Source organism: Astatotilapia calliptera, chromosome 7 (genome assembly GCF_964374335.1).
Source record: "Astatotilapia calliptera chromosome 7, fAstCal68.1, whole genome shotgun sequence".
NCBI lineage: Eukaryota > Metazoa > Chordata > Actinopteri > Cichliformes > Cichlidae > Astatotilapia > Astatotilapia calliptera.
In genome coordinates this window covers 3,896,052-3,923,370 of record NC_137428.1, presented here as the reverse complement: position 1 = coordinate 3,923,370, position 27,319 = coordinate 3,896,052, and the positions used below count along the sequence as shown (strand labels likewise).

At 44.2% G+C, this 27,319-nt stretch overlaps 1 protein-coding gene and 2 long non-coding RNA genes across 3 annotated transcripts; 1 reads left to right on the top strand and 2 right to left on the bottom strand.

The window, feature by feature from the left end:
• Positions 1-118: 118 nt before the first annotated feature.
• On the bottom strand, positions 119-3,925 carry LOC145429911 (uncharacterized). The gene is made up of 2 exons (XR_013910249.1): positions 2,381-3,925; positions 119-1,023 (listed from the first exon to the last, which is right to left on the bottom strand). It is a non-coding gene; the product is annotated as an uncharacterized LOC145429911 (long non-coding RNA).
• On the top strand, positions 1,075-20,442 carry LOC113025119 (mixed lineage kinase domain-like protein). The gene is made up of 12 exons (XM_026172561.2): positions 1,075-2,746; positions 8,465-8,645; positions 9,418-9,856; positions 11,672-11,770; positions 12,850-13,027; positions 13,344-13,444; positions 14,515-14,650; positions 14,828-14,912; positions 14,995-15,146; positions 17,622-17,671; positions 18,187-18,327; positions 18,429-20,442. The coding sequence occupies exons 3-12, from the start codon at positions 9,424-9,426 to the stop codon at positions 18,476-18,478; spliced, it is 1,425 nt and encodes a 474-aa protein (XP_026028346.2). The 5' UTR covers positions 1,075-2,746; positions 8,465-8,645; positions 9,418-9,423; the 3' UTR covers positions 18,479-20,442.
• LOC145429912 (uncharacterized) lies at positions 5,066-6,760 on the bottom strand. Its single transcript, XR_013910250.1, has 2 exons — positions 6,001-6,760; positions 5,066-5,658 (listed from the first exon to the last, which is right to left on the bottom strand). It is a non-coding gene; the product is annotated as an uncharacterized LOC145429912 (long non-coding RNA).
• Positions 20,443-27,319: the final 6,877 nt, after the last annotated feature.

Below are 27,319 nucleotides of genomic sequence, written 5' to 3'. Positions count from 1 at the left end.
ATGAAGTAAAAATATGAGCCTTTTTATTGTAAATATTAACATAATATTTAATTATCTGTTAAACCAACCACATTTAATGAGCAACACATTCACAAAAAGATGAGCAGCCCAAGATGTCTTAAGGAAAATAACAGGAAAGGTTTTCCACATTTATTACATCTACTGACTTTTACATCACAATCAATTTACAGATCAAGGTCGATCTATGAAGGCACAAACACTTCACCTGCAGTCTGATTTGGACATTAAACAATGCGACTGACAAAATTAGAAACTTTTATTTTACTGCATATTGATTGAGGAAGCCATATCCTTCCACTGTTTTCTAAAATATGTCTGCATTTTTCTGTGTAAAACACTTTTAGATGTTCAGAGTTAAGTGTCATGCCTGAGATACTCGCTCACAGATTTGCACTGAATTGTCAGCAGACTCTAAAGAGCATCTGGGGAATCTGCTGCTGTTACCTACAACTAGCCAATCATGAAGGCAGTCCTCTCCTCAGGGACCTGCTATTGTGGCACCTCTACTCAGGACCAGTTTAATATCAATTCAAATAGAGACCCTCGACATCTAACTAGGTTCAGAAAGAGGTTTTGATTTGGGACTCACAAAAGGAGCTGGCTTGAAAATGAACAACTGGCACCTTCATTGCCTCAGTACAACTCATAAACACATACAATCACAGTCAACCAAATTGCACACTAATAGTGCTTTTTATGGGTGAATAGATGGAAATCAAAACAAAATAAAATAAGACACTGAAACAAAAAGACTGACTGAATTGTCCTTTAAAGTTTGTTGAAACCCAAACAGGTGTACTGTAAGGGAAATGTCCCTGTGCAGAACCTATTACCTACTGCCCAGGAAGGACTAACAGTGCATCGGCTTATCTGAAATTCAAGGTAGGGCTTGAATCAGTTCTTCAGGCAATCCCCATAATCCGATCACATGGCTGGTCACACCATTTCACCAACATCCAGGATCTCTTTTGGACTGGGCTCAGTGGTTCTCCAGAATCCTCTCTAGCAGTTCAAAAATACAATCAACACAAATAGTGCACGCCAATGAATTTCCATTGCATTTTGTGCTCATTAACCTCTTTTCCTCCAAAAGGATATTATCAAATATTATCCACATACTTAAGAATCTACTTGGATTCCAAATGTATTAATAACAAATGGTATTTCTTTTAGCTTTAACAAGTAACCACAGTTACAGTCACAAATTATTTTATCACAATTATGTCACAGTAAAGAACATAAGCAGCTTAAACAGTAATAACCACTGTTTACAATGAAAGTGACATTTATCAATCTTACATCTTAACAAGCAAATGCAACTTAATTTACAGTACAAACACTTGAAATGTGCTGTTTCTATTAAAACTGAACCATTTTAATACAGACAGAGCAAGTACTTATAGTTGAATACCTCCCTGATTGTGATATGGCTTGGGGGGCAAATAGCAGCTAGCACCACACCTAGCATCGGCAGTAACATCAGTAGCTTAAAACGTTCAACACTTACACCACACTGTATAAATGTAACGGAGCGGAAAGGCTGATTTATTTCCAAGATGTTTTGTGTTTTTAAAAGGAAGGAGACCTTCCTAAAAACGGGCAGAGCAGTGGAGCCGCCAAGGGAAACACACAATTTAAACTGTAAGATTAAAAATATAATTTATTATATTTAAATAGTTAAAAATGTAAGATAAATTAAAACAACCTTGGCCAAGGGATAACACAATAAAAATCAATAAAACACAACATTAAAAGTCCAGTGGAATCCACCACAGCATAAAAGTCCCAGGGAGTTAAGAAATCCAGCGAAGTAAAAGGGAAACCCAGCGGAGTCCTCTCCTTCCTTTCCGCATTCGCGTCTTGATATGCTAGAGAAAGGGAGGAGCGGCAGTCACTATTCTTCCGGCAGTTTTTATTCAATAAAAGGGGATAAGTCAAAGACTTACCCCGGGTGGGCAGAGCTCTCAACTCCGCCCGCCGCTTCTTAAAAACTGCAAAGCCACACAGCCGTCCCGTGCCTTCCGCTGGTGCTGTCTCCGCTCTCCCCGCTGGTACTGTCACTCTCTGCACTGGTGCCCTGTGCGCTGGTGCCCTGTGCGCTGGTGCCCTGTGCGCTGGTGCCCTGTGCGCTGGTGCCCTGTGCGCTGGTACTGTCCGTTCTCCCTCGAACGCCAAGCTCCAACCCTCTTATGTGTCACTCAGCACTCTGTAAATTACACTCCCTTTCCGCTCCGTTACATAATCAACGAGACAAATAAAACGACACAAAGCTCCCGATTGTTTGTTTTCCAAAGGTTTCTGAGCTTAATCGGTTAGTAAAATAAGCTTAACAGGAAGCTAACGGAAGGATTTGACTCACCGGGAATTTCCAACACAAATAACTCGACTGATGTTATTCCCTTATTGGTCAGAGTTCGGGGCCTAATAAAACAGCAGTTTAATAGCATTTAAATGACTCAACCTAATAAATTAACAAGACACTGTGCTACATCGAGAAATATAGAAACCAGGATATTATTATTATTATTATTATTATTGCTGCTCAACAGTAGCCGGGGGTGGAGCTTAGCAAATGCGTCAGACGCATTTAGAATGCGTTTTGTTCAAATGAATGTTAGCATTTATGGAAACAAACACATTTTGAAGAATGCTGGCAGAGCTGGTACATGTACTTTGGATTACAGAGGAGAAAAAGAGAGGAAAGAAAAAAAGATTATTTTTTAAGGTAAGGACCGCTCGACAAGTGACATTTGCTAAGGTGGAATTATTAAGGGAACATGCAGTGTTCACGTTAATGTTAAACTTTTCTAAACACAGTGTGGAGGGGCTCGGAGTGGGTAATCTGGTGCGCGTGCGAGAGGTGGTCCGGATTGAGTGGTGACTGGTTGTGGCACCCTCTCGCGCGCGTGTAAAGGGGCTCTGGGTGGCGTAATCTTGTGTGCATGCGAGAGGTGGTCCGGATTGAGTGGTGGCTGGGTGTGGCACCCTCTCGCACGCGCAGGAGGGGCTCCGAGTGGGTAATCTCGTATGCCTGCGAGGATGAGCTTGAATTGTATATCATGGCGTGGGAGCAGCGCCCTTTTCGCGCATACGTTCCTGAGTGCGCGTGCGAGAGGTGTCCTGGATTGAGTGGTGGCTGGTTGTGGTGCCTTCTCGCGCGCGTGTAAAGGGGCTCGGGGTGGCGTAATCTTGTGTGCATGCGAGAGGTGGTCCGGATTGAGTGGTGGCTGGGTGTGGAACCCTCTCGCACGCGCAGGAGAGGCTCAGAGTGGGTAATCTTGTGCACCTGGATTTTATGTGGGAGCAGCGCCCTTTCGCACATTAGCGAGAGGGCGCTGCTCCCACGCGTTTTTCCTGTCCCTGCGGGAGCAACAGGAACTAAAGGAGGAGCAGGAGCGGCTGGAGAAGCGACCGGAGAAGCAGGACCTGCCGGTGTTCCAGATCTACTGGCGTTTAGATCAACTGGCGTTGGTCGAACAGATGTGTGGCAGTCTTGCGTTTCAGGAGCTGCTACCGACAAACCAGCAAAAAAACGCCAAATGTGTCATCTGTGACACTTGTGAGGTTGTCTCAAACACACTCCGTCAGTCTTGATGCTGTTGAACAACAAAATGTTTAAAAATGTGGCGAGTTTACCTGGTGATATCCTCATGCGCGACGCGATCGCGAAAACAGCAAACAAGTAACACCACGCCGATGTTGTTCACAGGACAGCAAGAGTAAACGATCGGGAGACTTGTCGTCGTTATCGTTCCACTCGCACGGTTTATTTCACCGAATTCAGCGTTTTTGCTTCACAACTACAGCGTGCTGTTTACTTTGTGCACTAACATGGAGTCGAGTCAACCAGCGCCACCTCTGGCCAAGTGCCACAGCCTACAGCCAGATCAACCTGTGACACACATCTGCACCACGTTTGAATTCGTGTCATGCACATTTGTACCTTTCAATTGTGTCTGTTTGTGCGTCATGCAAACAAACCTTTGAAATGAATGAAATGATATCATATATTTATTATCAGCCTACATTTGTACAAAATTCCAAATGACATACACATAAGAATCACCATCCTGATATCAATACTTTTGCCCATACGAAAAATGTCGTGAACACACTAATATTTCACCAGTGTTGTAACATCACATGTCGTTAGCGTAGTCTGTCTGTGTCTTCCCTCTGCAAACAAACATGTTAGAGTTGGTTGTGATATACAGTCTGCATAAGTGTGGTCAATCTAATAAACATTTGTAAGGAGATGGCAGTTACTGTGAATGTACAGCAGGTGATTAGTAATAAACAGTCAGACAATGACTCTGACAATCTCATTCAATCTTGCAGATTGCACCTTCTGTGGAAAGTGGTACCACACGGTGTGTGTGGACTTCCCTTGTGCAGAAGGCGACTACAAATGTTGTGGGTGCTAAATAAACAGAAACAAATGATCCCTGTTGTCTTTGCTTACTGATTGTTTTCAGTGTTGACAATCCACATTGCTGGGATTGCATCTTTCAACATGTTTGTGGGCAGATTTGGATGTACCAGGGGTAAGTGCAGCCACTCAGCCTCTACTCACTGTGATCATAGCAGCAGGTGCAGATGTGTCACAAGTTAATCTAGTAGTAGGCTATGGTCATGTGTTAGTGGTGGGAACAGTCATATCCACTCACTCTCACTGGCTGTTTATTACTAATCACTGTGTAACTGCTGTGAATTCACAGTAACTGCCGTCTCCTTACAAATGTTCATTAGATTAACCACACTTATACAGACTGTATATAACTCCAGCCATGTTGATGAATTGCCTATATTGGCTGGAAATATTCATTTTCAGGGAAAAGACACAGACAGACGATGCTTACAGGATGTGATGTGACAACACTAATGAAATATTGATGTGTCATATTTGTCCAAGGCGTATTTCATTGTTATGGAAAAAGAGAATATCAAAATCATGATGACCAATTGGAGTGGTGATTTCTATGACTTTGTGTATATAATTTGGCATTTTGTACAAATGTAGGCTGATAATAAATACATGACATCATTTCATTCTTTCCAAAGGTTTATTTGCATGACGCACAAACAGACACAATTGAAAGGTACAAATGTGCATGACACGAATTCAAACGTGGTGCAGATGTGTGTCACAGGTTGATCTGGCTGTAGGCTGTGGCACTTGGCCAGAGGTGGCGCTGGTTGACTCGACTCCATGTTAGTGCACAAAGTAAACAGCACGCTGTAGTTGTGAAGCAAAAACGCTGAATTCGGAGAAATAAACCGTGCGAGGGGAACGATAACGACGACAAGAGTCTCCCGATCGTTTACTCTTGCTGTCCTGTGAACAACAACGGCGTGGTGTTACTTGTTTGCTGTTTTCGCGATCGCGTCGCGCATGAGGATATCACCAGGTAAACTCGCCACATTTTTAAGCATTTTGTTGTTCAACAGCATCAAGACTGACGGAGTGTGTTTGAGACAACCTCACAAATGTCACAGATGACACATTTGGCGTTTTTTTGCTGGTTTGTCGGTAGCAGCTCCTGAAACGCAAGACTGACACATCTGTTCGACCAACGCCAGTTGATCTAAACGCCAGTAGATCTGGAACACCGGACGAGCATGAGCAGCATTCTTCACCTGATGGAAGAGACAGGAGCAGCAGCCATCATTAATAAATGCAACATCATATCAAAATAATAAAATCAATCAGTGTCATTCATAAAGTTGAAGTTGTGTCACTTCAGTCTTCAGCACTTCCTCAAAACATGAAGAAATCCTTTCTCCTTACAAATATCTCAAGGTTTTATGACAATCTGATTCTTTGATTAAAATTCATTGTTTACGGTTATTTGTTAGGTGTGGCTGTGTGCAGGCAGGAATAGGACCCAAGGTGCAGACTCCGGAGACAGATGTGAACTCAAAACAACTTTAATGTTAAACTCAAATATAACATAACTGGAAAAATCAAAATAAACTTACACCGGAGGAATGACAGAACACACAGCTAGGAAAACGGTAGATCGCGACACGGACACAGAGAAACACAGGGCTTAAATACACAGAGGGAGTAATCAGGGAATGAATAACAGGAGGGAAATACAGCTGGGGCAAATCAGAACTGACGAGACAAAAGGAAGCGTAAACTGAACACACTAAGACAGAGACCTTCAAAGTAAAACAGGAAACATAACATAGACTCACATGCAGGCACTACAGAGGGAACAGAGACGTGGGACCAGGGCAGACACAAACACTGACTGAACACGGGGATATAGGAACTAAGGATACACAGAGACGCAAACTAGACAAGGGGATGCAGGTGATAGGGGAGACAGAGCAACTAAAGAAGACAGAGACATAAGCCATAAGACAGAACTCAAAGAAACCAAAAACTAGAATTTATAAATAATAACATTAACTCAAAAACCCTGGGTCGACGACCCAGGCATCCTAACATAATTGGTAAATATTGACCCTTGAACCACATTTTCACACTTCAACAACACTGATACACACTGTGAATGTGTATGCCAGTGTTGGTGGTCATCTCAAGTTCACTGTACAGATAAATCCTGTGAGTCTTTGGCACACCTTTGCGTTCATTGAACGTCTTCTTCCTTTTGATCAACTGATGGTCAAGTGTGTGGTGTTCCTGTGGATAACCAATCCTCCTGACATCACCACCGCGTTGCTTTTATAGGAAAATATGTGAAAGGAAAAATGACACAACAGCAACAAAGACAAAACAATGTTTACAATTAAATACATGAAATACTTTTAGGTTCATGGTCATTCAGTTGGCCAAAGAACCCATCTACTTATACAAAAATCCATGAGCAACACAATGTTTGGAGTAAAGCACTTTTAAGCGGGGGTTAAATATACAAATAGATTAGTAAATAGTGACAAAGTAAATTTATGTTCATGTGTGTGTGTCAGTGTAATTCAATGTAGTCTGATATTTTCAACAAACTTCAGTGCTCTTTGAAAATTCCCCAAAGTATGCTTGTCATGGTCCCCGTGTCTCTCTGGCTGGCTCAAGCTGGCGACAGGTTTTTCTCTCTCTCTCTCCCTCGCTCCTGTCTGCCTGGGCGGAGCTTGTTACAGGCTCTTGCTCTTGGCCCACGCACCTGTGTGATTGTCACCACCTGTTGCTGGATCTGGCTGATTCTCTCAGTTGCTATTTAATGATTAAATAGCATTGATTTAATTACCCTGAACCCCCCCTTCCTGACCAGGTTACGGTCCTTTCCTGAGTTTCCGGTGTGTTGTGGCGTTTGTGCGGAGGAGCTGCGGCGGTCATTGTGCTGAAGAGAAAGCGTGTATGTTGATTCCCCCCTCTCCCTGGAGCCCTGGACCCCCACCCAACTAACTGTACATATCTATAGCACTGAGATGTTCCCCGTTGTAAATAAACTGTCTTCTTTTGTTTGCAAAGAACTCTGTCGAGTCCGTCCGGTAGCCATGACAGTGTTGTTCAGAAGAAAAAGGAAAAGATGAAATCTCTACATGGGCCAAATCTGAGTCAGGCTAGTTTGTTTATTAAGGATGTGCTTTGTTTCATACAGTAAAACAAAAACAGTTTATTATGCTTTATTTAGTGAGGAGGCAAAGATTTGGGTTTATGTTTAAAGGAGAAAAACGTTGCTAAAGTGAAGTAAAACAGACTGATAATCAAATAAAGACACAGTGCGGAAACGGAACATGGTAAATGGTAAATGGCCTGCATTTGTATAGCGCTTTTCTAGTCCATAGGACCCCAAAGCGCTTTACACTACATTCAGTCATTCACCCATTCACACACACATTCACAACATGATAAATGTCAGTGTTACACATTTAAAATATACCACCATTCGTCTGTGTTTAAGTATCCTAATATCTTAGACCGTATTTAAATTCACTGAGATATTAAATGAAAACGATCCAGCACTTACGTACAGATATTTTTCACTCTAGCAGACACTTGTGTTAAACAGATCCTTTAATTTTAGTACAGGTTCTGTAATGTAAGTACAGAAAATTAAAAAGTAGCTCTTCTGAGGACATTTCTGGGGTCTCCTCCTCCTGTGTGACCAAACATAACATGTATCAGCTGCTCGCTATCATAGATGGTGTCCAGAAACAATAGGGACTTTCTAAATAACTGCCAAACTTTCAATGGAAATCCTTTTCTTGGTGTGTCTGCGTGTGTATGAGACAAAGAGACAGTTAGAATCCATATTAATTTTATGTGAAATTAAATATTAAATTGAGTGCTTAGAGCAGTCTGAAGCCTCGGTATTTAGCTTAAAGGAAATACTTGTACAGACACAGACCTTTTATTGTTTTAGTGTGTGGCTAAAACACAGCTGACCACTTTTGCTACACTTGCTGAGAGACTGAAATCGTTATTAATCAGGAAGCCTCCATCCCCCACAGTGATTTCTACTTCTGCTTCCAGGATAAAGCAGAGTAATCCAGGCCTGTCAGAGGAGCACAGGGGACCAGGAAAGGCGTGTTTATCTGTCAGACAGAAACAGGAAGCAACGAGGAGCAGTGCCACAGTTCAAGGCGATAGAGGCGGTTTCATTTTCTTATAGCATTTAAACTCGGCACACACCTGCACAAAGACAGGAAGACAGGTAAACTAGCTTTCTGCTTTCTTCTTATCTTGCTCTCACAGCAGGTCTTTTCCCATTTGATGACTCTGTGAAGAAACAAGTTTAAACATTTACAGAAAAGCTGCACTTCCTGCTGTGTAGTGATTCTGTTGTGTGTACGTCAGGATGTGTGCGTACTCCAGGGTCGTTTTTTCTTGTTCTTTGATTTTGTTTAAACTGAACCCTCAGTGAGAATTTGAGGGAAATCTTCTCTGAGTGTCTGCTGCAGCACAGTTTTAACTCTTTCACAGAGGAAGAATGAGGGGGGAGTACATCAAAGTGTTGGACACCTGTTACTTTCAGATTTCTGTTTGAGACTGGATCAGTTTAAGAATAAACATCACGGTTCAGGTAAACAAAAATCATTGGGTATTGTGTAAGAGCGGTCAAAACAGAGAAGTTAGAGAAATCCAGAGGGACTATATTTACAGGCGCATCTGTGGTTAAGTCTGAAAAAGTCTAAATTATTTCAGCTCTTTAATAGTTTTCATTAGCCATTTTTAAAATGATGGTTGGTTTCTTCATTTCAATTTAGTTTTAATTCATTCCAGACTCTGGAAATCGATGCATCACATTTCTCTACAAAAACGATACTAATGCTTAAGGAAAAGAGCTATGATTCTAGATCGAAGTTAGACTTGTTTGATTTTTTCTTGTTACTTCAACTCATTAAAAATAAATAATATTGTACTCAGATTTTTTTTTCAGTTTCAGTTTATTCTGTATAAACTGTCCATCCTCTCTGTCTCTTTAGCTTGTCATGGACTTTGTAGATCCCATCCTGTCCATCGCCTCACAGATCTATGACCTGGTTGAGAATGTGAAGGCCAATAAAAAGCGCTGCCGACGTGTTTGTAACCGAGTCAAAGCCTTGGAGAAGCTGGTGAAGTCCATCAAACGGACGCCTCCAGGGGTAGAGAAACCTCTGAGAGAACTGTCCGTCACTCTTCAATCAGCACAGGAACTTATCAGAAAATATGCCTCAGCCAATTTGGTGGAGCGCATCCTAAACTCCAGCAACCATGGAGACGAGTTCAACAGTGTGAACGAACGGCTCAACGATGCCTTCCAGGTGCTGTCTGGAGCTTTGCAGGTGGAGCAGGGGAACATGCTGTATGAGGTATTTAAACAGACGACCAGAGAGAAAGAAGATCAGTTGGATGGGAGGGAGGACGACGCAGAACTGAAGACATGTGAGGGGAAACTGATTATGGATTTGCTTTTGTAGAGAGATTTGAGCAGAAACAATTAACTACTTGGTCTCAAATGTGATACTTGTCCATTGTTATGCAGGGATAAGTGGACCAAGAGAGCAGGATCTTTACCAGAAAGTTTCCTAATTTTGTTTACAGCTAACAAGTGTGTGTCTATGAAGAGGACTGAAAGTCAGACCCACAATCTTAAAATGAGTTCTTGAGTGAATTGGGAGCCAGTGCAGCTGGAGCAGCAACAGATTTGGTCAGAAGCCTTTCAGCAGAGATCTGAACAACCTGCAGACAATCCAGGGAGCTTTTGCTTAGACAAGTAAACAGTGAATTACAATAATCCAAACGTGATGAAATAAGTGCATTACTAACATTTCCCCATTCTAGAGTGATATAATGGGACTTAACATTGCAATATTTCTTACATGATATAAACAAGAGTGAACCAAAGATTTATAAAGAGAGCTGGGGATTTATAATTACTAATAATTAAATGCAGAGAGGTGTATAAACATTTAGTGAGTGAAAAAAAGTGACTGAAGAAGAAACACTCAATGCATCATGGGAATCTCCCAGCAGTCCACACCTATTGCAGCATAACTAAGGGAGGATTCAGGGTCACCTGGTCCAGCCCTAACTATATGCTTTAGCAAAAAGGAAAGTTTGAAGCCTAATCTTGAAAGTAGAGATAGTGTCTGTCTCCCGAATCCAAACTGGAAGCTGGTTCCACAGAAGAGGGGCCTGAAAACTGAAGGCTCTGCCTCCCATTCTACTTTTAAATACTCTAGGAACAACAAGTAGGCCTGCAGTGTGAGAGCGAAGTGCTCTAATAGGGTGATATGGTACTACGAGGTCATTAAGATAAGATGGGGCCTGATTATTTAAGACCTTGTAAGTGAGGAGCAGGATTTTGAATTCTGGATTTAACAGGGAGCCAATGAAGGGGAAATCTGCTCTCTCTTTCTAGTCCCTGTCAGGACTAAAAAGTCCAGCCTGGAAGTAATAAATGCATGAACTAGTTTTTCAGCGTCACTCTGAGACAGGATATTTCTCATTTTAGAGATGTTGCGCAAATGGAAGAAAGCAGTCTTACATGTTTGTTTAATATGTGCATTGAAGGACATGTCCTGGTCAAAAATGACTCCAAGGTTCCTCACAGTGTTACTGGAGGCCAAGGTAATGCCATCCAGAGCAAGAATCTGCTTAGATACCATATTTCTAAGACTTTCTGGGCCAAGTAAAATAACCTCAGTTTTATCTGAAATCAGAGGCAACAAATTAGAGGTCATCTATAATTAACCTTACTGTGTAAAGAAGAAGTTATATGAACAAAGTTGAGCCTTTTAGATGGTTATAATTCAAATTGGCATGTGTCAGTTATACTGCATTTGTCCAAAACGGCTGTAAGCTGCTTAGCTACAGCCTTTTTATAAAATCTTAGCAATAAACTGTAATTTTGAGATTGGTCTTTATCTGCCAAGAAGTGAAGGACCAAGCTTGTTTGTTTTGGGGTTTTTTTTTTTATCTGTGGATGACAGCATTCTTAAAATAAGGAGGGATTTGGCCAGAGAGCAGTGAGGTGCTGATTATAGTGAGCACTCAGGGACCACTAGCCTGAAAGACATTTTTCAACAAAGACACAGATAAAATGTTGAGAACAGGAAGTTGTTTTTTTCTTTCAAGAAAAAACATTTTCACAATATTTGAGGTAAAGCAGGAGTAACGATATCAGTAATGTTGTCAAATTAGATCCTAGAGTTTGGATGGGGAATCAGAGTATGGCTTTCTCTGTTTGCTCTTCAGTGCTCCTGGACTACATGACGGATCAGCAAGAGAAAACCAACACCATGCTGAAACAGTTTGAGCATCTTAAAGTCAACGTGGAAAAAGTCGTGGAGATGTGTGAGTGCAGCACATAGATAGAAACAACTAAATCTGAAAAAACAAAGGCCCACCTGACCCCGTCAAAATCAGATGAATTTCACATCTACAGACCCTTAGAGTATATAGGGATGGGTCAGCCTCATAGGGTAACGTGAATTTATTTATTTAAAAGGGACAGCGCAGTTTAACATAGTTCAAGTGCAAGCCATGAAACTGATGTGCCGCACAGGTTTATAGCTACTGCTAATTTTCAACAATTGTCCCTTGTTGGGCTTACAATCTAAATAGATACATTTTACAATAAAACATACATTTTCATAAAACCAAATTACATCATAAATACAATTACAGTTACTCGACAATAATTTTAAATGAAATTAAAATCATTAGTTAAAATGACTACATCTTTGATTTCCCTTTAACCACACTTTAACCTTCAATGTAAAAGATCTAATGTCTGTAATCAATTTGATATCGGTTGGAAGTGTGCTCCACAGATGGCGAGCCTTTATAGAAAAAGCTGACTGACCGAATGTAGATCTGCGATATAATATCTTGCAGTTGCCGTTCACCTTACTCCTAGTAATACGAATACTTATGAAGTATTTAATTTACTTCATAAGTAAATTAAATATTCAGATGAAAAAGCCATTTAAGCTCTTTTAAAAAGAGTGATTAAAAACTTCACATCCATGTCACAAATTAACAACTTGTCCTGTATTCAGGACAATTTTTCCATAACTAACTTTGGCCATTGGGCTCTATCAGTGTCTGACTAAACTGCAGCAGTTTAATGTCTGTGATGCAGAGAAACAAAAACAACGACTGGGAATCTGGATTTTTAATCACTGGAGGAAACTCCCAAAAGGCTCATACCACCATGAATTTGGGCAAACAAAATAAACAAAATAAACAAACTGCTGAACTGTGAATGGTTTATGTTTTGGTTTTTTTGCCTGTTTTATATTGTCTGTTTTACCTTTTTATTATTTGTTATGTGTAGCACTTTGTGAATCTGTCTAGAAAGGTGCTACATAAATAAAAAAAATGCATTATTTATATAATTTACTGACAAGTTTTTTTTCTTCTTTGTACAGTGAATAAGCCCAGCATCACTAGTGTGGACATCCGAATGATTAAACCACAGGAGCTAAAGTACAAACATCCCAAAAAGCCCTTCATGGAAACAGCAACCTCAGAGGTCTACAAAGGAGAATATCGTGGATTCACAGTTGCCATCAAGAGATATATCGACCCTGTGAACACCAACCTAGGGTCTGTGCCACAGTTCAGCTGCATACTGAGAAAAAAAATGATTTTTTTTTTTTTACATAAAATAAGCAGTTCTATATAGTCAGAAGCCACCAATGAACTTAAATTCATTTGCAGACTTTGTTTATTCAGAAATACATTAAAACATTGGCTAGAAGAGAAATCTGTCTCCTAGAAACAAGGATTAAAGAATAATTTGATATGAAGGAGTTTAAACTAAACTTAAATTTGAGCTCAAACATTAGAATACTGTTTACGTGTATTTACATCAGTATGTATTCATTGACACCATAAAGGGTTTTTTTTTTACCATTTGCAGAAAGGTGCAGTCCATTTTCAACAAAGAAGTCGACACCATGAAGAGATTTGAGTCGCCCAACATCCTGCGAATGTTTGGTATCAGTATCCTGGGTGAGAATGGTGAGTTGAATGTAGCCTGTCAGTAACGTTGCAGACAGACAGAGGTGGTAAAACTTAGAGTCTAAGTCTTTACTTTGTCCCAGCTGATGTTTGGGAATATATGGTCTCATACAAATGTTCTTATTGAAGGATTCTGGTGGCATCCTCTAGGTCATTTGGTGCCAGTAGGTACCCATGTCATTGCTATCTGTCAGAGCTGATGAGTCTCCTGCAGGGAACAGTGCCATGGAGCTTGCACAAGCACTTTGTAACAAAACCACAGCAGACCCGATGATGTTTGCGTGCTTTTTAGCATTAACTTTATTTACACAGTCGGTCACTGTTTGCAGGAACCTGAGGTGAAGAGACAACTATCTGACAAGGACTCAGGGAGAAGACGCAGACTATATACAGGAACAGGGATAACAAGGCATTCGTAAACTCAATCAAGACATTGTGCTTGTTTGGCAGAGCATATGATAAAGACTGAATCGTTCTTGTGGTCCTGTGTCTGTTTAAAAAAACAACAACAAGAGACAAGGAACAATTGGACCGTCCAATTTCCTAATATGCCATAGTTCCTTGTAGCATGTTAAGACATTGGACGGTCAGTGGCTATACTAAAGTTATCTTATGTTATAATGTTTTTATTATAGCATGCTGATGTCAGTTTTCATGTCCCTGTATATTGTTGTGATATCTGGGTAAGGTAAAGTTTTTGCTGATTTTTGCATTTGGTGTGGCCTTGACTCGATTTTCATCTAAACAAATAGACAGACAGGCAAACAAATAAGGAAATAAGCCAATGGGACTGATTACATACCCCCTCCCTTTTGGGGGAGAACAAAAAAGAGAAGTAAAAACAAAGAAAGTCACATGAGAAGCTACAGTCCCCTTAAAAAACAAGTTTTCACAGAACTCTGTGCAGTCCTATAAAGACTTTCTGTAAAAATAAAACAGGAAGTAAAACAGGAAGTAAAATGAAGCAATTTTTCAAAATTATGAAGGAAGTGAAAATTAGAGATTACAACAAAAGATGGGGAAAAGTTTGCTATGAACTTGTAATAACTTGTCCTTGTGACTACCTGTAGGACCCAACCCTCAGTTCTTCATCATCATGGAGTACTGTGAGAAAGGAAGTCTTCGTCAGGTTCTGGACTCTGACTGCAGGCTGTCCTGGATCAGGAAAGCTCGTATGTGTTTCGATGCAGCACAAGGACTCTATCGGTCAGTGTTTCTGCTTTATTGACAAATTATTATATTATAAATAATTATTATAATTGCTTTTTTTTTTATCTTAGAAAGCACATTTAAAAAAGTCCAAACCAAACAGCAGGTGAGTCGCTGAGCCTGAGATGAGAATGTGTAGTTTATGCACTAATGTTTTTAACTGTCATATTTTAGACTACACAATACAGAAGAAAAATCTAAGGTGCACGGGTGCATCAACAGCAGCAAGTTCTTGGTGGCTGAAGGCTACACCGTCAAGGTACTGAGGGCAGTGCATGCTGGAATTCCTTGCAGTCCAAATTGAACAGCAGCAGCACTGATTATGTTGTTGTTCTTTTTAGCTCGGAGGTTTTGAGCTGGCAAAAACAGAGACGTCTCTGAAAAAGGTGAAGAAATCTACCAATGACGACGCAATCAGGTCCCTGTGCTACTACTCTCCCGAGAGGCTCAACAACATCAACCATCCTTACAGCAAAGAGTGTGAGATGTACAGGTGAGCACCAGCCTGGGATATACTTCCACTCACACCAGCATTAAATGAGTTTTTGTTCAGCTGAAATGATGTGAAAAAGTTTTAGCACACTTACTGATTTATTATTTTTGGAATATTTGTCACAATGGCATGTTTAAAATTTTATATTAGACAAAGATAAGTTGAGCAAATCCAAAATGGTGTTTAAGTATGTCACGGTCTTGGTTACGAATGACGGAAGAAGGGAGCGGGAGATCGACAGACGGTTTGGTGTTACGGCTGCAGTGAGGCAGACACTGTACCGGTCTGTCGTGGTGAAGAAAGAGCTGAGTATAAAAGCGAAGCTCTCAATTTACCGGTTGATCTACGTCCCTTCCCTCACCTATGGTCACAAGCTGTGGGTAGTGACCGAAAAAACTGTAGTAACTGGATACAAGCAGCAGAAATGGGCTTCCTCTGAAGGGTGTCTGGCCTCTCCCTGAGAGATTGGGTGAGAAGTTCAGCCATCTGGGAGGGGCTCAGAGTGGAGCTGCTGCTCCTCCACATTAAATAGAGCCAGTTGAGGTGGTTCAGGCATCTGACACAGATGCCTCCCGTGTGGCTCGTCGGCAGTGTTGGGCAAGTTACTCATAAAAAGTAATTAATTATAGTTACAAGTTACTTCTTCAAAAAAAGTAACTGAGTTGCAATATTCTAAAAGTAATTAATTACTTGAAAAGTAACTATTGCGTTACTTTAAAAAACGTTTAACCCTCTGGGGCCCAGGGTATAATTGGCCATTTTTAACTACTTTTCCCTCCACATTTTACTTTGTTTGGTATCATTGTTTTCAGCACAACCTCACGTGTCTGAATTTACAGTTATGTTTTCATTGTGACATACTGTATTAACACAATTGATCTAAAATCAGACAAAAAACATAAACTCAGAGTAGAAAAAGTTATATTTTTACTGTTACAACCACAAACATGTTTAATGATCATATTTCATAACTTTAAATGCAAACATAAATGTCAATTTTAAAATCCTATGCACAAGTTTTGCAAACAAAGTTATTTGCATCCATTTACCTTTTACCTTGATTTTTTAAATAACCATTTCAAACTATTTACAGAACAATCAGCTGTTCTTCAATAAGATGCCACAAATTATTTGTGCCACTCCAAAAATTTGTGTCCACTATAAAGGAGAACATCACAGCCTGATACCTGCAGGTCTGACAGCAGCAGGTGTATCACTCCTGTTTCTACCTGGAGACAGCAGTCGCCTCATTGTTCTGACACACAACACAAAACTATCCACAACACTACACACTAACTACACAAGACAACACATTAACTACACACCCCAAACACGCTAAACGTCACAGATTTCTCACATCTCAAAACTCGCTCTCTCTCTTTTTCTGCTGCCTCTCTCTCTCTCTCCGTCACTCCTAAAACTTCCCGTTTTTTTGTTTTTTAATTTTTGCTCATAAGCAGAGAGGTCTCGCCGCGCTGTCCTTAGACAGTAAACGTGACGAAACTATGGAGGAAAAAGCGCCGCGTATATCTTGTTTATCATGACTCTGGTTTTACGTGGCCGATCAATTTATAAACTGGTATAAATCACCTTGTTGCTTTGTCTTTAAGTGGTCATGTGATTGGCTCACCACGACTACTTTATTCTTCCTCAGTCAAACAGCAGCATTCATGCGATTGTTTTGCCCCCTTATGTCCAGCTGTTGTGCTAGACAGTGATCGTGATTACCGTCCGCGGGAGCGCGCAGCTGCTTAAAGCTGTAGCGCCCAGATTACTTACAGCTACTTCCGTGCAACTGATATAAGATGTGGTGAGCTGAACACAGCTTCAACCGTCTGTTTGTTGAAAAATAGTAACAGACCGCATTTTCTTGTTAGTAACTGTAACGGCGTTGTAACGATAGGAATAGTAATTAGTTAGATTACTCGTTATTGAAAAAAGTAACGCCGTTACTTGTAACGCCGTTATTCCCATCACTGCTTGTCGGTGAGGTGTTCCGGGCATGTCTCATGGGGAGGAGGCCCCATGGCAGACCCAGGAAAAGCTGGAGAGCTTATATCTCTCGGCTGGCCTGGGAACAGCTTGGTGTTCCCCTGGAAGAGCTGGTGGAAGCGGTTGGGGAGAAGGAGGTCTGGGCTTCTCTGCTTAGGCTGCTGCCCCTGCAACCCAGCCTCAGATAAGCGAAAGGGGATGGATGGATGATAGAAACTAAACTGAAACTAAACATAAAAATTTGAAACTAAACTGAAACAAGCAAACTCACTCTGGAAACTAAATGAAATTAAACTGAACTAAATAGAAACCAAATAGAAAAACTATAATATCCCTGATTTACAAGGTGGACCTGCTGGTGTGTTTCTACAACATCATCCTGCTGCATAACCTGGGTGAGTTTTAGGGCATGAACTGATCATGCCCAAATGCTTTAGAAAACGTTCCTTCTAAAACGTTCCTATTTTCATTGTTGTCTTTCAGCTTTGGAATCGTCCTGTGGGAAGTCGCAACCCGTAAGAAACCCTTTGAAGGTTTGTATCTGCTGAAAATCAACTTGTATTATCCTGGTATTAAACACTTCAAATAAGGCAGGTGGACTTCATTTTCTTTTGGGAAGACATTTGAACTGTATTCCAAGATGCTTATTCTGCTCTAAAAGCTGATTGAGCTACTATCTTAATGTCTCTGTATTACTGTAAGGGCTTTACTTAAAAATATACAAGGTGAAGGTGATTGCTGTGGTAATTTGGAGCTATATAAATAAAATTTAATTGAATCGAATTGAATAAATAATGGCACGGCATGGTAATGTCTCACAGAGCTGTCACACCTTGGCACATGTGACAGCAGTGGCCCAGGCCTTGATTCATACCTTGGTTCATGTGAAGTTTAATGACTCACATGCATACAGAAGTGAAATGTCTTCGCAAACCAAAATGAAATCCCATCGACTTCATTTTGAGTGCCTAACACTACCATGAACCTGAATCACTGAGAACTTGTGCAGTCAGGCATCCGTACCAAGTTGTCTGTACATGTTTTCCAGGTTTTTCAGATGAAGAAATTTATAGGAAGGTGTTAGAAGAGAAGTGCAAAGAGCCGCTTCCCGATGACTGTCCTCCAGAACTGGGCCAGCTAATAAACGAGTGCCGAGACTTCGATAGCTTCCAGAGGCCTTCAGCTGGAGGTGATAATAATAATAATGACTCCATCAGTATGTTCAGTTATCTTTCTGTGACTGTCGGGGTTCAGTTTACTAAATTTCTAACAATATTTTGTCTTCTGTAGTACTGGTGGATAGACTGCGCAGTGTGGTGGCACAGTTAGAGAACCAATGAAACTCTTCATCTGCCTTTCTGCTGGCCAGGCTCATCCTCAGGGGAGGAAATGCAGCTTTGAATAAAACTGGACTTTAACTTGTGGGCCACTAAATTGTATTTATATTCTACCTTTAGGGTACCTGGGTCGTTGACACAGTGATTTCAGTTTTGTACCTTTTTATTAGTGTTCTCATCTTAGTTTATTTTTGTGAAAATTTTGGTTTTTGTTTTGCATTTCTATTTTTTCCCCAGTTCTTCTTGGTGTGTGTTTATGTGGTTCTCAAGTTTTGGCTTCCTTATTCCCTCTATTCTGTGTCCAGTCAGGCTCTGTGTCTGCCCTGATCCCACGTCTCTGTTCCCTCTGTTGCAGTGCCTGCTTGTGAGTCTGTGTCTGTAAGTTCAGTCTGTGTTTCCTGTTTTACTTTGAAAGTCTGTGTCTCATGTTAATGTGTCTGGTTTTGCTTCCTTTGTCTCGTTAGGCCTGATTTGCCCCAGCTGTGTTTCCTTTCTGTTTCCCATTCCCTGATTGCTCCCTCTGTGTATTTAAGCCCTGTGTTTCTCTTTGTCCGGGTTGCGATCTACCCTCGTTTCATGCTGTGTGTTCCGTCCGTCTGCTCGCTCGAGCTAGCGTAGTGATGGGTAGATGAGGCCTTGTGAAGTGTTTCAGCACATTCCCCAAACTGTATCGATACTGTGTCGACACAGTGTTGCTATTTTGCTCCATACTGACACCTGCTGGACCTTAAATATCATTGCAGGCAACTTACTTGAGACTCACAACAGACACTGATTCAATGACCTAGTCATATTTGTATACACTGTCCATGGAATCATTTTATATCTTTTACATTGCAAATATTGTAGACATCTTTAAATATATTGTGAATCACATTAAGCGAAAATTAAAACGAAAGTATTATGAATGTAATGTTACCCATTTAAATGTAATTGACTCTTCAGAAAATTGACTATTCAGAAAAATAAGTTTATCCAATGTTTTTGCATTCAGTCTATTGCGTTTTTTGGACACCATCTCCCTAGCTTTGGAAAAACACGCTCACAGGGCACAGATAAAGCTGGGGTACACAAAAACTGTAAAGCCAGGTGGAAAAGGTTCAGATAAGATGTCCTCCTAGTCCCCCAGTACGTTAAAGGATCCTCTGATCTTGGAATGTTCCTCTCCAACATTCTCCACAATACTAAGGGGTTGGCTGTCCTTTATAATAAAATTCAGGACTGCCTGGTCAAAAACAGTCTTCCTAGATGCTTGATTTCAAAATAATAAAACACATATTTAAAAAATATATATATATGATGATAATGCTGCTCAATGTCTATATAGGACAACCTGTGTTCATTCTCGGTGTGTTTGTCTCCTCATTTTCATGTTTGGCTCTGTAATGCCTAAACATTGAGGAGGTGCTTTTGTTTGTGTAAGAAGCTCCGCAGAACAGATGCGACATTTAACCTGCATAAAATGAAGTAAATATTTTACACTGCAGGTCACATTGCTGTTTTTCCTGTTCTGATAGATTACACTGAAACAAAGACAGACAAACAGTTATTTGCAGTTAAAAGATCAAAATGACCCCACACAGCAGAAACATTTCTTTTTCTTTCGGGCTCCGTTTTTTTATGGAGAGATATGTTGTTGTTGTTGTTGTTTTTTACCCTTGCGAGAGTAATTTTGTGGGGTTTTTTGTTGGCGACTCATTCCGTTGGCAGATGCGGATGCGGTACCTTTTAAACACATTTTGGCGAGTTGGCAATGAGCGATACAGCAGCTGTATCGATCACGTGACTTTTTCTTAAAGTGACGCGCGCACCGATACAGGTTTGCTCTGTGAGCTTGATACAAGCGTCGGTGTGTCAGTGTTGCTAGACCCATCACTAGGTTATTGTTATTTTCAGTTTAGTATTTGTATTCTCAGTTTTGCTAGTTCTCTGTTTGCCATGTAGCAATAAATCTGAGTTTGAGTTTACTTTCTGCCTCTGAGTGTCTGTGCACTGGGTCCTCCTTACCACCACTCCTGCCTGCACACAGCCTTCAGTTGACAGCATAGCTGGACTGGCCATCGGGCATACCGGGCATTTGCCCGGTGGGCCGCTGGCGATTTTTTGTTTTTATGGGCGGATGGATTTATTTATTTATTTTATTTTATTTTTTTAGGAAGGGTATATATAATGAAAGGTGTTGGATTGGCCAATTGGTCATGATCGACTCTGGGCTGGACCAATTACAGCCGAGGAGGCTGGCTGCACCCTCCCCCTTCTTTAGCAATCACGTGATTTTCGCGCATTGCATGCCGGGAACTCGTGGCAAAACAATCCAAGTACCGCATCAAATGCAAACATTTGCAGCACCGCAAAACATTCATTCTCCGGTTCCAATACCTTCTTTGTTTTTTTCTTTGCCGCACAAAAAAGGAATGTACAAAACAAAAGGAGAACAATGCCGGTCCGTACAAAGACAGACTCGACGAAAAGACAAAGAAAAGATACGAGGAAAAAATCAAAGGAGTGAAAGAGTGGACAAAAGACGTCAGCGTGCTGCCCAACTTTCACCACGCTCAGATTTATAATTATACGCTTCTTGGAGTGAGTGCATACACTCATGAACTTTAGTAACTTCAGGTCACTGCAACAAGCCCAGGTACAGTTTACCGACGGATGGGTACAGGACCTTGAAATGCACCGTGTAGAACGAAAGACTATTGTACGTAACATAATGTAACGATGGTTAAGTGTTACTGGACAGTGACATGTTGGTTTTCTCTGCACACTGTTGTTGTTCCTTTAAGATTCATGTTTGGTTGGGCTGCAGGAAGTAGTGAGGGTGGTGTACAGGAAGGGGTGGGGGGACCTGGTAGTTCTGTGTGTGTGCCAGGCTGAAGAGAGGGGTAGTTCGAGAGCGCTCCCCTTGAGTTAACAACCCGCTGGCTTATGTGCCGAATAAACGGACAAACTGAGACCCCAACCGTCTGGTTCTTGTGAACGTTACATTGGTGTCAGAAGTGAAGAAAGAAAAAAGAACCCCAGAACGCCCGAGACCCTGTTGCCGGCGACGCTTGCCGTTACGAGACGAGGATGTTGCCGGGCAGGATTAAGAAGGAGACGGAGGAGAGGGAGGAGAGGGAGGTTCGTCCGCGCTCGCCCGCCCATGGAGTGAGGGAAACGGCGCTGTGGCTGTCTGCCGAGGCTGGATTTTCTCCAGGTTTGACTAGGCTCGGGAACTGTTCGCACAGCGGCCGCGATTCCGGCGGGAAGGAGTCGACCTCGCTCGGCGCGCCGTCACGTGATGTAAACAAACATGGCGGCGCCCAGCAAGCTGCAGCGAATATAAAAACGCCTAAGTTCAGCGTCAAGACGCCATGGGAGGTGTTTATCGCACAGTTCGAGCTGTTAGCTGTTGCAGCTGGCTGGTCTGAGGAACATAAAGCTCTCCAATTGGCTTTGTGCCTGTGTGAGGATGCAGCTGCATGCCTGCTGCTGCTGACCGAGGAGCAGAGGGGAGATTATAATGCTCTGGTCGGAGCACTTCAGAGGCGCTTCGGGCAGTATAACCAACCAGTGCTGCTGAGGTCGGAGTTCCACAACAGACGCAGATTGCCAGGTGAGCCCCTCTGCATTTTGGCCCATGAAATCGAGTGCCTTTGCCGGAGGGCGTATGACAGCATGCCACCATCAGTGCAGGCGGAGTTAGCTCGGGACCAGTTCCTGCAGGCCCTGAGCCCTAAAGAGCTCCGCATGCAAACTCAGCTTGCTCGGCCGGCCACACTCAGTGCAGCCCTGGAGCTAGCGTTGGAGAGGGAGATGCTTGCAGGATCCTCTGGGGGCGCTGACGACGCACACGTGGTGAGGGCTGTGTCAGCACCTGTGGAACAGATGGAGACACCAGCGGGCCTGTGCAGTTTGGTGCAGACAGCTTCGCTGCAGTCGCCTTCCCCTCGGGCTGGCCCACACCGCCGACCTCAGAGCTGCTGGGGATGTGGACAAGTCGGACACCTCATCAGGCAGTGCCCCAAGCTTGCAGCGGTTCAGGGAAACGCCCACGGGCCCGTGTAGGCGGGAGTACACGGGCCTGGGAGAACGACATCCCCACACCACCGCCACCTCCACCCGGTGCGGCCATCACTGTGGGCTGGACCCAGGTTGGCGGCTTTTGCCATGTTCCAGTGACGATTGCGGGGGTGTCCTGTACGGCCCTGCTGGACACGGGATCCAATGCAACGCTGGTCCGACCCGATATTGTCCCAACCGGAGCTGCTGTACAACCGACTAACGTGCAACTTAAGACTGTGACCGGTGATCTGGCCCCAATGAGAGGGAAGGGAGTGTTCCAGTTCAAGGTGGGGGACCTCGGTGTGTCTTATGCTGCCTGGGTGGCTGACGTGCAGGACGCCTGCATCCTTGGGCTGGATTTTTTACGAGCCATTGGTGGTGTACTGGACTTAGGCAAAGGCCTCCTCGTACTCCCTGATGGGAAGAAGGTGCCGCTTATTCCTCCCCCGGTCTGCACAGCATCTGCCGCGGCGTCCACCTCCACCGCAGAGACCCCTGCAGACCCGCCAGCAGAACAGCGAGCGGAGGAGGAGGAGGAGGAGAGGCTCTCAGCAGTGAGGAGTATCTGGTCAAAGAACTGTGAGGGGCTGACTCCACAGCAGCAAGAGAGTCTATGGCAGGTACTAAAAGAGTTTAGTGACATTTTTGCCCTGAAAGAAAGTGATGTTGGCTTGACACACTTGGTAGAGCACGTCATTGAGACCGGGGATGCCCAGCCTATTAAAGTGCGCCCCCGCCGCCTGCCCCTGGCTCTTCAGGAGGCTGCAGACAGGGAGCTGTGTGAAATGATGAAGGCGGGCATCATAGAACCATCTGATAGCCCGTGGGCCTCCGCGGTGGTGATGGTGCCTAAGAAAAAAAGTCCTAGGATGCGTTTCTGTGTGGACTACAGACCACTCAACAAAGTGACGAAGAAAGACTCTTACCCCCTTCCCAGGATTGATGAGTCCCTCGACTTAGTAGCGGGGTCCTCCTGGTTTTCCACCCTGGACCTGCGGAGTGGCTACTGGCAGGTGCCACTGTCCCCGGAATCCAGACCGAAGACAGCCTTCTGCACTAACAGGGGACTATGGCAGTTCAAAGTCCTGAGTTTTGGCCTTTGCAACGCTCCTGCGACCTTCGAGAGGCTCATGGACAGTGTGCTGGCTGGCGTCCCACGGCAACGGTGTCTGGTTTACCTGGATGATCTTCTAGTGCACGGGAGCTCCTTTGATGCTGCCCTGGATGCCCTGAGACAAGTGTTGGAGAGGGTGGCGGCTGCAGGCCTGAAGCTGCATCCCGACAAGTGCCACTTCATGAGGAGGGAGGTGGAGTTTCTGGGCCACAAGCTGGGTCGTGAGGGCATCAGCACTTTGGAGGAAAAAATTCACACCATTACCGAGTGGCCCACACCAGCAGACCAGAAACAGCTCAAAAGCTTCCTAGGACTGGCGTCTTATTACAGGAGGTTTGTGAAGGGCTTTTCCTCCATAGCCGCACCACTCTTCCACCTGCTGCAGAAGGACCGTGACTTCATCTGGACCCAGGACTGTCAGCAGGCGTTCGACACCCTCCGCAGATCGCTGACAGAGTCCCCAGTCCTTGCCCCCCCTGACCCCGCCCTGCCTTTTGTCCTGGACACTGACGCAAGTAATGTGGGGCTGGGAGCGGTGTTGTCGCAGGTTGGACCGGAAGGGGAGAAGGTGGTGGCATACTTCAGCCGGGTCCTGAACAGGAGCGAGCGGCGCTACTGTGTCACACGACGAGAGCTGTTGGCTGTGGTGGCGGGGGTGAGACACTTTAAATACTACCTGTGCGGCACAGCATTTGTTGTCAGAACTGATCATGCTGCCCTTCAGTGGCTGATGTCTTTCAGGGAGCCAGAGGGACAGGTGGCTCGCTGGCTGGAGGAGCTCCAAGCCTTCAATTTCACTGTGGAGCACAGAGCAGGGACGCACCATTCTAACGCAGACGCCCTCTCTCGCCGCCCATGTGCTGCAGCTGGCTGCCGTTACTGTGAGAAGCGAGAGGAAATAGAGCGGGAACTCACGACAATAGACGGAGCAGCACAGCTCGCCTGCAGGGTTCTTCTGGTGGTGGATGCAGCGGAGTGGAGGGCACGGCAGGAACAAGACACAGACCTGCTGCCGGTCCTGCAGTGGCTGGAGAAGGGGGAGCAACCCCTTTGGGATGAGGTCACTGGGTTTTCCATCTGTACCAGGGGGCTGTGGGCCAAGTTTGCAGCTCTCAGGCTGAAGGAGGGGGTGTTGGAGCGTGCCTGGAAGGATCCTGCCACGGGGGAGGAGAGGTGGCAGGTTGTGGTGCCAAGGTCGCTGAGGTCAGCTGTGCTGGGAGCCTGCCATGGGAGCACTGGCTCTGGCCACTTTGGGGTCTCCAAGACTCTTCGCCGCCTCCGCCAGGGCTATTACTGGGGTCAACAGCGGAGGGATGTGGAGGACTTTTGCCGCAGCTGTGATGCATGTTCCTCACACAAAGGGCCACAAGACCAGTCCCGGGCTCAGCTTCAGCAGCAACCAGCAGGAGCTCCAATGGAGCGAGTAGCTGTGGACGTCATGGGCCCATTTCCTCGCACAGACAGAGGAAACCGCTATGTTCTTGTGGCCATGGACTATTTTACCAAGTGGCCGGAAGCATACGCCATCCCAGATCAGGAGGCTGAGACTGTCGCTGATGTATTAGTGGAGGGGATGTTCAGCCGCTTTGGGACAGCAGAGACCCTCCACAGTGACCAGGGGCGTAACTTTGAGTCCAAGGTATTTGCTGCCATGTGTGAACGCCTTGGGATTAAGAAGACCCGCACCACCCCACTTCACCCCCAAAGCGATGGGCTGGTGGAAAGGTTTAACAGGACGCTGGCCCAGCAGCTAGCCATCCTTACCTCAGAACACCAACGGGACTGGGATTACCATCTTCCCCTTACCCTCATGGCCTACAGGTCGGCAGTGCAGGACTCCACCCAATGTACGCCTGCCCTGCTCATGTTAGGGAGAGAGCTGAGAACTCCTGCAGAGTTGGCTTTTGGGAAACCCCCGGACGCGCCAGAGGCACCACCGGGCCGGGACTACGCAAGGAAGCTGCAGGACCGGCTGGATTCTGCACATTCCTACGCCCGAGAGCAGCTGGCGAAGGCAGGCCTGCGCCAAAAGAGGAATTACGACATCACCACTAAAGGGAGGCACTTCCGTGCTGGGGAGCTGGTGTGGGTCTACAGCCCAAAGAGGAAGAAGGGACGGTGTCCTAAACTGGATAGCAGCTGGGTGGGGCCTTGCAGCGTCCTAGAGCGAGTGGGGGAGGTTGTTTACAGGGTGCAGTTGCCTCCTAGGGGGAGGATAGTAGCGCTGCACAGAGACCGGATGGCCCCCTACAGAGGACAGTCCCTCCCCTCCTTTCCAGAGGGACGTGTACAGAGCGTCCATGACCCTGCTCAGAGGGGCCCCCGACCGGGGCTGCGTTCCCCCCCCTCGGACTCTTCACCCCAAAGCCCCGAAGCTCCGCGTCCTCCTCAGGGGCTCAGGAGGTCAAGGAGGGAACGTAGGCTACCGCCCCGCCTCAGAGACTGTGTCGTTCACTCGGGGACGAGGAACTTATTGCTGGGGGGGCAGTGTAACGATGGTTAAGTGTTACTGGACAGTGACATGTTGGTTTTCTCTGCACACTGTTGTTGTTCCTTTAAGATTCATGTTTGGTTGGGCTGCAGGAAGTAGTGAGGGTGGTGTACAGGAAGGGGTGGGGGGACCTGGTAGTTCTGTGTGTGTGCCAGGCTGAAGAGAGGGGTAGTTCGAGAGCGCTCCCCTTGAGTTAACAACCCGCTGGCTTATGTGCCGAATAAACGGACAAACTGAGACCCCAACCGTCTGGTTCTTGTGAAAGTTACCAGTCTCACAAATCGTCTTCATAAATACACATTCGTTAACCGTTTATTAATAGGACCTTTGAGCTCAACGGTAATTAATTAGTAGTGGAAATAATTTCTGGTAGTGTAACAGTGTTTATGTGGTATTATTCCACTTGCCACAAATATCAGTGTAATGGGGAAACAGCGCCCCCCCCTCTCGGTGTGGCTGGCTGCAGTAATCGCTGCCAGTCTGCCGTAGCTATACGAGAGGTGAGTTGTATTGTTCCGCACACAATATAGCTAAGTAGTACAGACACATAAAACATGTTTGATTAGCTGACGAGCACCGAGTGTAATAAGTGCTTAGTGGACACATGTCCAACACCAGTTTTATGTACTTTTCATTTGTTTATTAATGTGTGAAACTGTATGCTAAAGCGGAATGCTAATGAGATGTTCTGCCGTAGTGTGCTGTGCGGAGTGGTGTGTGGCGAGCCTGTGCACTGATAATACACCGTTGTTTCCATTCAGGTACATCATTTGTTGTTGCTGTTATTTTATTGTATATTAGAAATTGTAATATTGCTGCAGTAATCGCTGCCAGTCTGCCGTAGCCATACGAGAGTGTGCTGTGCGGAGTGGTGTATGGCGAGCCTGTGCACTGATAATACACAGTTGTTTCCATTTAGGAAATAAAGTGGCAACGATCGATCAGAGACTCCTTGTCTTTTTAAAAACACTACACAACGCAGAGTCGAGGAGTCTGTTTGGGCCGAACTGTTGCAGCGGGATGAAGCAGAAACCGGTTACAGTAGCATTACAGAAATGTAGCAGTGACAATAATATTGTATATTGTAATCGCAATGGACAATAAGTGATACAAAACAACTGTTTTATCCTGTGAATAAAAGTATATGTTTTTGTCAGTGTACCATGGTAATAACAGGAGTGAAACGCAATAT

Coding starts and splice junctions, on each gene's coding strand:
- LOC113025119 (XM_026172561.2), top strand. CDS start 9,424: ATGGACTTTGTAGATCCCATCCTGTCCATCGCCTCACAGATCTATGAC. Junction 14,651..14,827: donor GCAGCACAAGGACTCTATCG/GTCAGTGTTTCT, acceptor GTCATATTTTAG/ACTACACAATACAGAAGAAA. Junction 17,672..18,186: donor CCGTAAGAAACCCTTTGAAG/GTTTGTATCTGC, acceptor CATGTTTTCCAG/GTTTTTCAGATGAAGAAATT.